The sequence below is a fragment of the Acanthaster planci genome, linkage group LG15 (assembly GCF_054643075.1).
Source record: "Acanthaster planci isolate LZ-2023a linkage group LG15, COTS_SCS, whole genome shotgun sequence".
Classification (NCBI taxonomy): Eukaryota; Metazoa; Echinodermata; class Asteroidea; order Valvatida; family Acanthasteridae; genus Acanthaster; species Acanthaster planci.
In genome coordinates, this window is record NC_141791.1 from 1,114,183 (window position 1) to 1,128,110 (window position 13,928).

The 13,928-nt window shown below is 40.8% G+C and overlaps 2 protein-coding genes across 2 annotated transcripts in view; one reads left to right on the forward strand and one right to left on the reverse strand.

Annotated features, from left to right (window-relative positions):
- The window catches only part of LOC147796566 (uncharacterized), a 36,836-nt gene that overhangs the window by 3,941 nt on the left and 18,967 nt on the right, over positions 1–13,928 (reverse strand). Inside the window, exons 2-3 of the mRNA XM_087146336.1 lie at positions 6,276–6,454; positions 2,132–2,204 (exon numbers count right to left, since the gene is read on the reverse strand). Coding sequence (XP_087002462.1) covers positions 2,132–2,204; positions 6,276–6,454 — 252 coding nt within the window. The remainder of the gene's footprint in view (positions 1–2,131; positions 2,205–6,275; positions 6,455–13,928) is intronic.
- On the forward strand, positions 9,061–13,438 carry LOC147796567 (cell adhesion molecule 3-like). The gene has a single exon (XM_087146335.1). The coding sequence runs from the start codon at positions 10,811–10,813 to the stop codon at positions 12,161–12,163; it is 1,353 nt and encodes a 450-aa protein (XP_087002461.1). The 5' UTR covers positions 9,061–10,810; the 3' UTR covers positions 12,164–13,438.

The window sequence follows — 13,928 nt, forward strand, 5'->3', positions numbered from 1 at the left end:
GTTACACACCACATTTCAAAATGCTAACCATTCGGCTATTTGTGCTAAGTGAATATATACATCCTCCCCTAGGTTCACCAACAACGGTCACTTCATTCATATTTAGTTTTGCAAACAAGCCTTCAAATTCCTATCTCGTCATGAATCATGTAGGCTGCTTCCCTCTGATATCTGCATCCAATATCCCCCTTCTTGTCATTAAGCGCCATGCCGATCTGGGGATGGTTTGCATTTAGCCCGACTAAAACTGCCCAGAGATAACAATCGGACAGGATTAAACACTATATCATTATCATGCTGCTTGGCCATGAATTCATGAAAACAAGCTGTGTGTGGCCATGGATCCAATTAAACGAATTCCTTTGTTCATGTTCCTCATATAGTGCACTTTCTTTTGGGTTTGTTAAACTCAACATGAAGGCCTACCAATTTATGTGCTACACAACGCTCTTGTGTCAGTCGCATGTTGAAATGACTCAAGACCTGAGCAGGCTCTTATTTGTATCTTTTTTACATGATGTTTGTGAGTACTTTTCAAGCACCAGCAGAAAATATACACACCAATAAAGTAATGTAAGTACTGTAATCATGTGGGCATTAATAAAACTGTTAAGTGAGGGTGTCTAAACAATGCGTCCCACGCTGGACCAAGAGAGGGCGCAAATTTCCAAGCAACAGAGGCTCCTTTGGTCAGAACTGCACTTTGCTGGTTCACGAACAATTATGAAATGCATGCGTTACAGTTGCATCACTACCAGCAAAATGAACATTTCTGACCAACCTGGCTCTGTTCAACCAATGAGGGGGTGCTTCTGCTCAAGGCGGATTAACAACTACATGCATAGTCTTGATGTAGTACATTCTGTGTGCAGTACAAAATAACTCATTAAATACATGTGTGGCTAAACTGCTACCAGTATGTCGGTGAGAAGAGACTTGGATGCAAGTTTGTTCTATTCTTTAAGCATTAAACCACTAGGGTTTAAAAGGAATGGCTGATTTCATGGATTCAAGCTCTAAACATGGCAAACTTGTGAATGAGATCTATATGTATATTCTTAGTAGCAGCATCTAACAGTTGAAGTCAAATAACTTCTCATGAGTAAGACGAGCAGTTCCTTAAGGAGCAGTGCGTTCTTGAACTGCCTCTTCTAGGGGAGCAAACTTCAGCAGGGATATCCAGCAGCTAACAGGACGGCATGACTGTACCTCAGCCTTCCGGCTTATGTGCTGCCCATTTTAGTCTTGTTTCCATTTCTGCCTAGGATCTCAGTTTATCAATCCCAATAGTGAGGTCCAGATCACTAAGCAATGAGCCAAAGCCGAAGAAGGGGCTGATGAATTATTCCAAGAAGGCACAGAATTCATGTACAAGTTCATCCGGAACATTCTCATGATGTGCCCCCCAGCTGGTACCGTACACCCCTCCCCCGCTGGTGACAGGGCTGCCTTGAGCCCACCAGAGTCAACAGAGCAAGCACTGTCCCGTAACCTTGACCTTGTCCCATAACTTTGATCTCTGCAGCCTCTTGTACTGCAACCATTTCCCCTTGTTCATGATTACCATCTATGCCATTTCTGCCATGCCCCATGGAGCTAGGATTCTGAAGTATCTCAACAGGTTTACCCCAGGCATGATAATCTAGGATAGTTACAGGGAAAAAAGATAAGGCCCTGGTCAGGAAGGATACATCGTGAAAGATTGAAAAGACTGTCCCCCCAAATATGTGTAATCAGCTGGTTCAGTATTCCAACTGTGCATGCCCAAACTGAAGTGCGTCCGAGGTTATTTGGGATCAGCTGAGCAGGTGCACAAGAAGGATGATTCACAATAGTGCGCCTCCAACAGTTTGCAATGTGTTGGCCAATTACAACACGCGAAATTTGTCGACCCTTTCCAAACGCACATTGGAGGCGCACTATTGTGAAATGCCCATATTGTCTGCCATATCAGTGGAGCCATACGCCAGCTCACGTGTGCTTTTTATTCCCGAAAAGACCTTGGCTGTTTGAAATATCAAACTGGCTCATTAGTTCACTCTCTGATTTTCAAAGTGTACTACTTTCTTTTTGATCCATTTATTCCCTCTTTCACCCCCTCTAGTGCAGCTTTTTTTTCATGAGTACTTACTTGCATCTGCCTTGAAGTAAATTTCCTTGAGAAGCTTGGCACCATTGACTGTGTCCAGCGTGCACTTGGGTTTCTAAAGAAAGATTAAGACTAAAAAGCAATTTTGCAGGGAGCAACCTGACTAAAACGGAAATTTTTTCTTTGTTGTCTTCTTCCAATGTCATCACATCCTGAAATTGGCACTGAATACCCTGTTGGATCAACAGAAATAAATGAATAAATAAAAGATAAACAATGTTTTCTTTTGAATAACTTGGATCCTAAGTTCAAATAATAGCGAAGAAAATCATACAATTTGGAGATCGTCTCTGGTTTATAAAAATTCTAAAAATGTAACTGTGTTTACTGCATCTTACCGAATGCCCTTTTTCAAAAACAATTTTGGCATATCAAAAAATGACATTACTGACTTTGACAGTTCAGACATTTGTGACAAATGCCATGACTTTGCTTTGAGTGAATATAAGGAAATTGTAAAAAATTACTTTTACAAGATATGCAAGCAGAGACAGAAATTTGTCTACTTATTTTATTTCCTAATCACATCTGTCTATAGGATAACATCATTATCATTTCACCTGTAATAGTGCCTCTTGAAGGAGCAACTGATTAAAGTTTATAAATGTGTACTTCTTTTTGCCAAAACTCTTCTGGAACCGTGAAAATGAAAAGTAGGATTAAGTATGCATGCACTGTTTCATTTGAACTAACCGTTCTAAACATCACTATGACTTATATTCAAATTAAGTGCATTTAGTCGCCTGAAGTTATATTAAAGGAACTTTCAAAAACAAGGTTTAATCTTACAGTTATAGCATTATTTAAAACAAATTCATTGAATGGAGATATTTTGGCTGAAATCTTCAGGATGAAATTGGGACTTCTTGTTATAAGAACAATGAGAAACAAAAGCCACAATTAGCCAAAAAGAACAGCATGCATTTTTCCATCCGTTCTTGATTTAGTTAAAGTCATTCTCAGGAAAAAAGGCTAAATGCCAGAGAGCTAAATCCTTCAATTTCAATCTGATTTTACTCACACCCAAGGGAGTTACCAGCAGGGTGAAAAAAATGACAAATGATGTGATGCAGTATGAACATTTATACATGTCAGAAAAATTGACAGCATCCTGTCACATGGTTGCTCACTTCAATCAAATGAGCAAGTTAAGATTCTTCTCAAACTGTAATATTTTGATACTTAAATATTATAATTTGCACTCCCAGAAAAAAAGAGCTTTGGTTTTAAAGCTTTTATTTCAAATTCCACTGGGAGGGAATTTGTCCAGATTTAACTGGGGGGGGTCTGTCATTATGAACAGGGTTCACTTGTCCTTCCTGTGCTTATGCCTTTGGGGATCAGGAAGGCAGGATGCATTTGATAATGTCAGGATAATCCTTAATTAAAATTGGATCTGTGCAGAGGTCTTCATGACAAGCAGTACTAGAAGTGTAGATATGAACCATAAGAGGTGATGCTTGTTATCGTCCAAGGACGAGAAAATTAAACAGTGGAACAAATGAATCCAGAGGAGCAGGGGCATAACTAGGATTTCCCTAATGAGGGGGCACAAGGCCTAGGGGGGCACCAGCTTTCTGTGGTGTGGTTTTTGGGGGACAAGCTTTCCTTAGCCTTGTTCAATATCCATTCATCCATTTTTTGTAGGAGGCAGGGAGGCAGTAGGAATTTGTGGGGGCACGTCCCCCCCTGTGGCTATGCCTCTGAAGAGCATTGCTTCAGTTGGGGCAGATTAAACCTGTTTGTTGTTTGTGTTGGTTTTTGATGTTGTTGTTTTGGGTTGTGTTTGTTTGACTTTGGTTTGGGCTACTTGACATTTTGTTTTGTCTATTTTCAATGTTGAATTGCTATTTGTCTCTGTTGCCTTTCCAATCACAGTCTTGAGAAACAGAACTGCATTAGCACTGAAAAATTTCTTGTACCCTAAACTCTGCTGAATGGTACAAGACTCTTTATGATTGACACAAACCCAAGTGTGTTAGGGCTGCAAGTTGTGATTTTTTTTTTAATAGCTGACTGTAAATCACAAACAAGTATTATAAAGGACAACTGTGTTACTTTCTAGTAACTTTTCAAACCTGGATAATAGTTTTAACCTGTTTAGTATTTATTTACTGCTTATATTGAGCAGGAGTGTGACTAGGAGTAGTTTTGTAACACATCATTTGATGTAAGAACTGTTTAGCCCAAGTGGTTTTCAAGAAAAGGGCAAATGAAGGCAAACATTTCAGACCAGCGTGCTGCATGATACCGTTGTCCTCAAAGTTGCTTCCTGTGATTACTTCTCTCTACCGAGGAACTCACTCCTGGCAGAGTTGGCATTTCTAGCAAGTCAAATTTCCCTGATATTGCTTCCATCTTTCCACGTCTGTGCTGAATCGTTATGCAAACCTAGCATTTTAGGAATTCCAATCATCGCTTGCACGAATGTTTCTTGAAGTTGTTTTCTCATCAATATGGCTACTTTTTATTGGACCAAGCCCCGACAGATGGGAATTTAAAAAAACACAAAGTACATGTCCATCATTCCGTCTTGAACTACCTACATGTGTTATTCAAGTACAGTCTCTGTGATGTGGATTCTTCAAACATCCTCTTTTTTGACCTTCCGGTCTGTGATATCAAGACTCGACAAAATTAAACTGCAGACCTCACTAATTGTCCATCCAGCTGTAGGGTTCTTCTCCTTTAAGTTCTTTCACAGGGACCGACTGTATTAAATCATCTCTTGGCATTTCGGCTAACCATTCCTTGCATAGTCCTTCTTCTCGCTTGAGGATCATGTGTACAGAAGGAAACCAACTTGAAGAAATTCACCGTCACATGCAGGTGCAGTTAAGGGTATTCAGTCCCGTCCTCACCCAACCCCCACAAGGATCTAATTGTCTCCTCGGCGAAACCAATATTAATAAAGCATTTTATCCTTCAGCTTGAAATGAATTTTTGCATGTAGCTTTGGAGAACATGCGGAAAATGAACTTTGTAATCAAGCCAATGAAAAAAATCTGCTCAATTTTTGGAGGGAAATAACCACCGATTTCTAACGAAAATAGATTTTTTCCTATAAAATGAAGACTTTTGACAAAATGTTTCATAGGAGCTGTGTAGTTTCCTCAGTGTTTGTGTTTCTGAGGAGCTATGACTAAATCCATCAATGCTTTCAACCGTGACGACAAAAGCAGCCTGGCCAATCAGTCTTTGAAATGTAATGAGGTGATTTCAGCAGCTTGACTGGACCCCTGAAAAAATTTCCCTCTTGTTTTGGAGGAGGATGTTATCGATAAAAGCGTAATGAAGATGACACATTTTCACAACTGGCCATTCTGAGGAAATGGGATTTGAGTTCTCAGCAGATGTGACCTTTCTTTGGCGTCAGAGTTCATGGCTTTTTGCCAGTGTAAAGGGCCTCAGGCAGGATGAAAGGACTCCTACGGCCTGGATTGAACAATTTATATTATACACTATGATTGATTGTACCGAATGATTGATCACCAAATCGTCAGAGGCGTCATCAAGGGCCAAGTGTGGATGATGGATATCCAAACCTGAACCATGAGAAGCACTATAATTAGACATGCAACGTTTCCTTGGATCTGCTGATTTCTTTGTTTTCACTTCACACTCGTGCCAATGAAAATTGCCAAACACTGTACAAAAGTCTTGTAAAGATTGCAGCGCCCTCAATTTTTTTTCAAAGTCCAAGTTGCCTGCCTGTATAATACTGACCGTAATTCATGCTTGCTTTGTGCATTGTAGGAAAGCTACAGTGTTGTTAAAATAGGAAGCCAATGAGATCTCTAATATGAAAATTAAACTGCTTAATTTTAAGATAATAAAAGTAATAATTTATAATTGAAAGATATTTAAACAAGAAACAAAATGACAGATTGAGTGAATTTCACAGTAAAGTTCATAAACTTAAAAACAAGGGGCTTAGGAAACATTTGTGCACTGATAAGCCAAACTACCTGAGCAAATTTATAATAAGACATCCAGCTGGCAAAGATGCTGAAGTGTTTTTAATCCTGTCATCATCATTTTGTCATTGTCACTTAGTCACTGTCACTGTTGTTCGGTTACTTTGCATACTGTTCCCCGTTTCAAAATACAACTTATGACCACCCACCTGATCAGTGAAGCTCCACCCCTCACCTCCAAGGAACCAATCAACAACAGTGTAGGGTAAGAAATCCTGGAGGCCCTTCAGTGCCCTGACAACGAGAGTACGGTGTGCCCAGGGGCAGGCTAGGGACACATAAAGATGGTAACGATCTGTCTCAGCCTTGAAACCGCTGGAACCATCGGCTGAATGCACACAAGAAAAATTAGAAGGTTTACATTGAGGAAACCCTCTTGCATCCTTTTCCTGAAGCTGTAATGATCTGAAACATTTTGTTACAGTGTTAGTGCTCAGTTTTAGTTTGGTTTATTGACAGACTCAAAAGTCATGGCCTGAAGGTGAAATTCAAATAACACAGGATTCACAATGAAAAAAAACACACACAAACTTACACATGAAATAAAATATTAAAAAGGACCCCTGAAAAGGAAAACAAAATTATACAAAGAGCAGAATAAAACTGGAACGTCACAAGAGGCAACTACAAAAAGCCACTAAAATTCAGAATATCAATAAAATAGTCGACTGTGTTGGGTGAAATAAACCTTGATCAGCACTTATGTGAGGAGATGCAGTTTGATTGGAATTATCATCCATTTGGATGAGATATGATCTCACAAAGTTCTGAAGCTGCAACAAGAACAAACACGACGATACAAACTGAGAAAGTACAACACGTGCACAGTGGCAGATTTTCCAGGAAGTCATGCATTTATAAAGAGATGCAACTCAAGTAATGATAATAATAATAATACTAAGACTTATAATGCGCATTTTTGCAAGTTACAATGTGCAGCAAATAAGAAAATAGAAGAATGTGCAATAGTTTCATCACTTGAAATTTGACAAAATAATTAATTTGGATTTTGTTTTTGATCAGTGGAAGTTTTGTGCCTTTTAGCCTTCTCTAAAGAAAACAAAACATATTCTACCTTCAGAAAAATAAGCATCTCTTAAAAATGTAGACATCCAGAAAATATTAATATGTTTTTCTCATGGCAGTATGTAGTCAGGAAGATCACACATGATGGAGACACGGGCCGTAAACGTTATCCATCCATACGCATTAGTCCATAAAGGCAATCTAAAATTCACCTTTTCCACTTTTCACAAAATTACCCTTGAGTCATTCCCAATTCATGTGCATGAACGAACTTTTCTTTTAAGACAAAGGATGCCAGTTTTGACAAACTTTCTTCTACATTAAGTTTACTGAGAACAACTTTGAAACCTTTGAATACTTAACCTCTGCAGATGTCTCTCGATTGCCAGTCACTCAAAGAATATCAGTGTGAACCAAGAGCAAGAACAACTTCTGATAACCCAGCACAAGGTAAGCTTCCCTCATAGCTCCAACTACTAATCCCCAAGAAAAACCAGCTAGCAAATCATTAGCCTTATTTTCTAAGTCACACATTCACAGGTCTGTAGGGCTCTTAAGTCTGGGGCTTCTGATGCCCTATTCTCCAACCAACATCCTGTCCTGTTCTACCCCTGGCCTTCCGGAAGAGATTTCTATTCCAACATCAAATGTTAAACTATTTACTCAGGGTGAACCTGTGTTATCAAAGAGCCCCCAGGCCAGGAGTGACACATCCTTTTCCATTTTTTTCTCTCTTTAGAATCTGCAGCTTATTTAGATAAATCCCTGAGCTAGAACATGTGTGCATAATTTGTTTCTTGCTTCATGGAGTAACAGATAGCGACAGAAGTGATGAATCACTTCTAGCATAAGACGTGTCAGGTTGTTGTTAAATACAAGTGAATCTTGACACAGTGCATCACTTTGAGTTTACTGTGATGTGGTTGTCAGGATTATTCAAAACCTGGGACCATTTTCATGAAGATATTTGACGCATGGCAACAGCACGTCACCAACAAAACAAGCCGTGTACATGTCAAAGATCATCAGGTTTTGAGTTGTTTCCTTCGTATCACTGTGATTCCATGAATTATGAGAGGACAATCGCTATAAATGATGTCATTTGCCTTTGTGGTGACTGCAAGAGCCAAAGCATTGACCGACCAACAGGAGTGACACTGACTAAGCATCAAAGTGACCCTTACTAACTGGACAACCAACTGACCGTAAATATTACGGGCACTGGCCAACTTTCTCGACCACTGACTCACCAAACGGAAAGGAAAGGGAGGGGGGGTGAGAGAGTAAACGACTTGCATCTTTTATTTGTCGCAATGTGTAATGGGCAAGACTAGAACACCCCAAAAAAGCACACACCAGGTGCAAATGCCTGACAATTTCCGCATCCTTCATTTCCAACAGGTTACCTGGTGTTCCTCTTCCTGACCCAAGTCCCACCAGGTTTGCCCCTCTTGGGGCGTCCGGCTTACCAGAAACCACAAATTGAAAATTTCTGGAGGTTTCCTTGGAGGCTACTGGTGCGGTTTGTGGCATTGCATTAACTTGTTGGAAGGCTCCAAGAGTAAGTCAACCTTGATTCTTATTTTAGTTACTAAAGCCATGGGGAGGGGGGAGCTAGTAGCTGTGGAGAGTCCCAGAGAATGGGGAAGGGGCTGTCACTCTGGAATTGAAGTAACACCTGTTGATAAACAGGATGTGATGAGCCATCTATGCCTAGGTCACACACCTACTAGCTTCTGGGACAGTGTCCAAATGAGCTCCCACACTATCTCCAAGGGGTTCTGTCAGTCAGTCTAGCTGGAGATAGAACACTGAAGGAACTCATGCATAGATTCTCCCTAAAAGTGTTGGTTTTTGCAGCTTCCTGATACTTTCATCTAAGCTTTGACGTCATAAAATAGGAGACTTGTTCCGTACCCACATGCTGTAGTTTCCTGATCATGATCTTTCATGCAGGCATGTGAATATGTCGCCTGTCACCTTAAAAAAAAGCGGTAGTTTGTATTGCATACATTGCTGCCGTACCACCCAGAACTATTAATTTTGGACCACATCTGAAAATCACCATGACATCTCAGCTGGGAGCTCTTTGGATGTAAAATTCCTTTCTCCTTTAAAGAATGTACAAACCAGACGAAACACATGGAAACAGTTCATGAAACTGCACCTCAAAATACAGAAGGGCAGTGTGGCTTGGTGGTTTTTGTTACCCGTGATACTTAAGGGTTTGAATCCAGCTTTTGGCAACATGTTGTGTCCTTTGGCAAGTTACTTGACCCCAACATGGCTCTCTCCACTTAAGAAAATAAATGACTTCTTGCTATGTGCTGGAATCTAGTCCAGGCAGACATGAAATAGTCCCAGTTGCAACCCAGAGATGGTGAGCCACACTGATTCAAGACAGACTCAATTTTATTTATGAGTTGTTAGGATCTAGGGATACCTTGTATAATCCATGCCTTTAAGATTGCTTCTTATCTTGACACATCACAGTTTTTTCTCAAGTGTCCCTCTTGAGATTGTCCTGGTGGTTTTTGTAACCTCCCCCTTAATAGATCACTGTGTATTAGTTTGATTTCTGTGTATTGGTCCTGTTGCTTCTCTTTTCATTTTCCTCATGGGTGATGTTGCACAAAAGGAAGTAAGTAAAATTGTTCCTTTATCTTCCAGTGTGTCGGTATTCTAGGTTTTAATCTCCTTATTTCACAAGAGTCTCTAAGGAGGAAATTTCCACTATTACTAAGACAGCTAAAGCCTGCTATATTTAGCCTCTTTCATTGGTGCATGGCCCTCTCCAACTTGTCGAGTTGTTGGCCCCAGTCCCACATGCCGTTTCCACTCAGTGACACAGAGTCTTTGAGCTGAGGTTCAGGGCTTTCCCCAGCAGCCAATATTGAACACTTCCGTTCCTTCCTGCTTCGTCTAACCATCTTCATTGAGCGGCCAGGTTTCCTGTCACTGGTGCGTCAGCCCCGCTAGCCGGCCAATCAGATGGCGTGGGCTAGGACAGGTGTCCCGGAGGGGGTTTGTGCGTCAACTAGCTAGGCGTGCCCAGCTGCTGTCAGGTCGAATATGATTCCATGCCACAGCCAGAGGAAGGGACTCGTATTTACGCAGTAGCGTTTATTTTGTTGCTACTGTATCTTCAGCCACAAACCCTTCGGAGATTACAGGACTCAACAAGACCGGGTTATGCACATCGGGAGATAAAAAACATTTTGCTCGTCTCCACGGAATTGTACTGGGGAATCTAAAGACCAGTTTTGTTTATTGGCGGTGACGTGCTGCTAAGAAGGGAACCAAGGAAATCTGCGGTCAGCTCGGCAGCGGAGAGTTGTCTCCACAAGAGGCTACATCAAGTGGGATAAATCCTTGCATTTTTTTTAGTGCAGACACAAATTTCGATACATCATTTGATGTATATGGGGTAGCAGCCTGTTGGTGTGGATTAATTGACTTGTCTCAACAAAATATGCAGAACTTGCTAAACGTAATTGTGTAAAAAGCTAAGAGGATCATTTTACGCTTACCTGCTGTTTAGAATTTGAATTTTCTTGGGTGTCAACTACATCTTAGTAGTGAAACTCAGTCACAACGAATCAATTTGCACAACTCAGGCAGACTGTTTTCTTTGTCAGCTCGTCTTGAAGCCGTCACAATGTACATATCTCTCTATATCATTGCCTCTGCGTGCTGGTTGCTGATGGCTGCACAAGGAGGTAATCCTGAACCTCACCTGAAGGTGAGATTACCTTCATCTCCAACAAAGATTAGTTTTCTGGAAGAGCCCAGCAATGTCCACGTGGATCAGAACGGCCGAGTCCGCCTGCGCTGTCACCTCAGTGGTCTCCAGCCATACCACATAGTCACCTGGTCCAAGAACAACCAAACAATCAGCAAGGGAAAGCAACTAACAGGGGACAGATTCATGATTGATCGTCATCGGTACACAATTGCTGGCGGATACAGGAGGGGTTACTATGACTTGCGAATATGGGACGTTGTGAGACTGGACACAGGGAACTACTCCTGCAATGTTTACCAAGCGCCAACTTCAAACTCTAGCAGGAGTGACCATGGGCCACTGCTTCTCAAATCACGGATGAGTCACGTCACCGTTTACTACCTGCCGCCTTTGTCTTATCCCGAGTGTCCAACTGAGATGCGATACCGGGAGATCCAAGTTGGGGAAACAGTGCCTGTTTGCCACTCGCAAAAAGGCTTTCCACCGATCAACTTGAAGCTGGAGAACCCACTGGATGCCAGTAGGGTGAAGGTGGATTCCACCAGCGTGTCTGATTTCATCTTCGTCACCCTGAACATCACCGAGCTTGAAAACGGGATGACTTACTGGTGTAAGGCTTCCAGTAAAGATTTCCCATACTATCAAAGCAGGTGTCAGGTGGGACCTCTGAATGTTGTGTACAAGCCCCGTGCCGTAATTCGTCCGTTGAGATACGCTATCCACAAGACAGAAGATGCGGTCTTTGTGTGTGAGATAGAGTCCAGCCCAATGTCATCCCAGGTTAGTTGGAATGTTCATCCCCCAATCGAATCGAATCGCATTGAGCTGTATGACAACAACCGGACACTACAGATAACTGGCATTCAAAGCGACGATGACGGCAGACTGCTGTCGTGCACAGCGACAAACAGCCAGGGGAATGACACAGCACACAGGGTCCTCGTAGTGAGACAGCCAGACTTCATACCTCATCTAGAAATGACCCCTGCCGCAGCAAACACCAGCATGCCAGCAAAACGTGACACATCAATCCCTCACTGCTGGGACTTTGCATATCGCATCCTCGTTCCGACACTAATCGGAATCATCGTCATTCTTATCCTTGTCATAGTTGTGCTCCTGGTAAGGAGTAAATTGTGGATCTTCTCCAAACGACTTGATGAGCACAGCGCTCAGACGGAAATCATGCGTCCTCTGACAGACTATGAGATTCCTCCAGCCATAGTGCCCATTGACAACAAACAACTTATGCTTAATATCACCTGAACAAAACTGGAAAAGACTCAGAAAAAACATTTAAGCCTCCCTAATAATTAGCTGAAATAATTCACACAAGTTGTAAATGAAAAGTAGTGATCTTTTCCTGTACAGGCCTATATAAGTGTATTTTGTTTAAAGTTTGTGTGTAATATTCCACTATCTTATATTAATGTACAAATTACTGAAAGTTACAGAGAAAAAAACACCTACGTATTCAAAAATGTTTTGTCTTGCTTTATTTGATAAATGTGTGACTAGATATTTCATTTTATGCTCAAGAAACGGGCAGCCACAGGACAGTAAGAGACAAGACAAGAAAAAACAGATTTAACATATCCCCAAGAATAGAGAAGCTGTTGCTGTTGCCTGGATGATATTCCACCGTCAAGTTACAGACATGTGAAAGTGGTGTGACATACTTGCACCGTAAAATTGGACTCTTAGATTAGTATGAACATTGTCAGTAACTGTCCCAGCAGTCTTGTTTAATATCCTTTCCACAGAATTACACTGTGCTCATGTAAAACGGAAACAAACTAACACCACCATGACAGGCGCAAGTCTGGTTGGGGGGGGGGATTAAGGAAAATTGAACTGAAAAGGAGAATTTTAGATTTCAATTCAACAAGTCGTCACAGTTGACTGATCTCAGATTGCAGGATTCAAGCTACATATACCTCAGTGCTAGAACAACACCTGCCATATAGCCATCATAAATTGAATATGGCTTAGAATTTCACCTGACTTTATGCTAATTGCATGGGCAGGTGGTTGAGTGATGTCAGTTGCTTGAAAGCTTCATTAGTAGGCTGCTGAAATGGTACATATACTTTCAGAGGACTCAGATTCAAAATATTATTACTTTCAATTTTCTTTCCAAGTCTATTTTTCAGATATTTTGAGTCCTGTTGGAGTGTTAATTAATTGTACATATGCATGTACCTTACACGACAAAGGGCAAATGTAACTTGTCTTTTCAAACTTGAAATGTGTACATACATGTACATGTAGCTCTGTGTGGTTTAAAAATTGAAAGCCATGTTATGTTGTCATGGTGAAATTAAATCAGTTGTAGATTTCTTGTTTTTTGTCTGGATTGTGGCAATAATACGAGATAGGGTTTGTTTAACCCTATAAATGTTTGTATTTCATGATATGAACTCTCATTATGTATTCACTATGTGTTCAGTTTTGGTAAATAATGCTTGGCAATTTTGTAGCCTAATGTAAATACAATACCCCAAGTGAAATAAAGATTCTTGAATGGTTAAAAATATGAAAGGCACACTAAATTTTTATTTTTATTTCTTTTTTACTTCTTTCTGGCGGTTGTCCCTGCCCTCCAAAGGAAGTTTTAAAACCCTACAATGTTAAAGTTGAAAGTACATAGCCTAGAAAATATGAGTATGTCTTCCAAGTCCAACAAAAATCCCTTGCAAAACAAACAAATAAATATATGAAAAACCTACGTAGAAAGAGGGAAAGGCTAACGATGATCCTGATAATTTGTATGCCTTCATTAATGAATAACCAAATAGGCAGATGGACATTGTGGAGGCAGTTCATGGTAGCAAAAAAGGTCAACACAAAATGCACAGTGAGAGGGTTTAATCATCTCTGAAGTGATTAATGCCATGCGTCAATTCCTCATGGAGTGGTCAGAACACCTTTCTCTCACAACAGTGGCCCCTGCAGTTGTCATACTTCATTAACTAGGCATTATGAACCAGGACCAGCAAACGCGACCCTGGATTTTTTGTGCGAGGGAGAA

What these genes read in the sequence shown, in the direction of transcription:
- LOC147796567 (XM_087146335.1), top strand. Translation starts at nt 10,811, where the DNA reads ATGTACATATCTCTCTATATCATTGCCTCTGCGTGCTGGTTGCTGATG.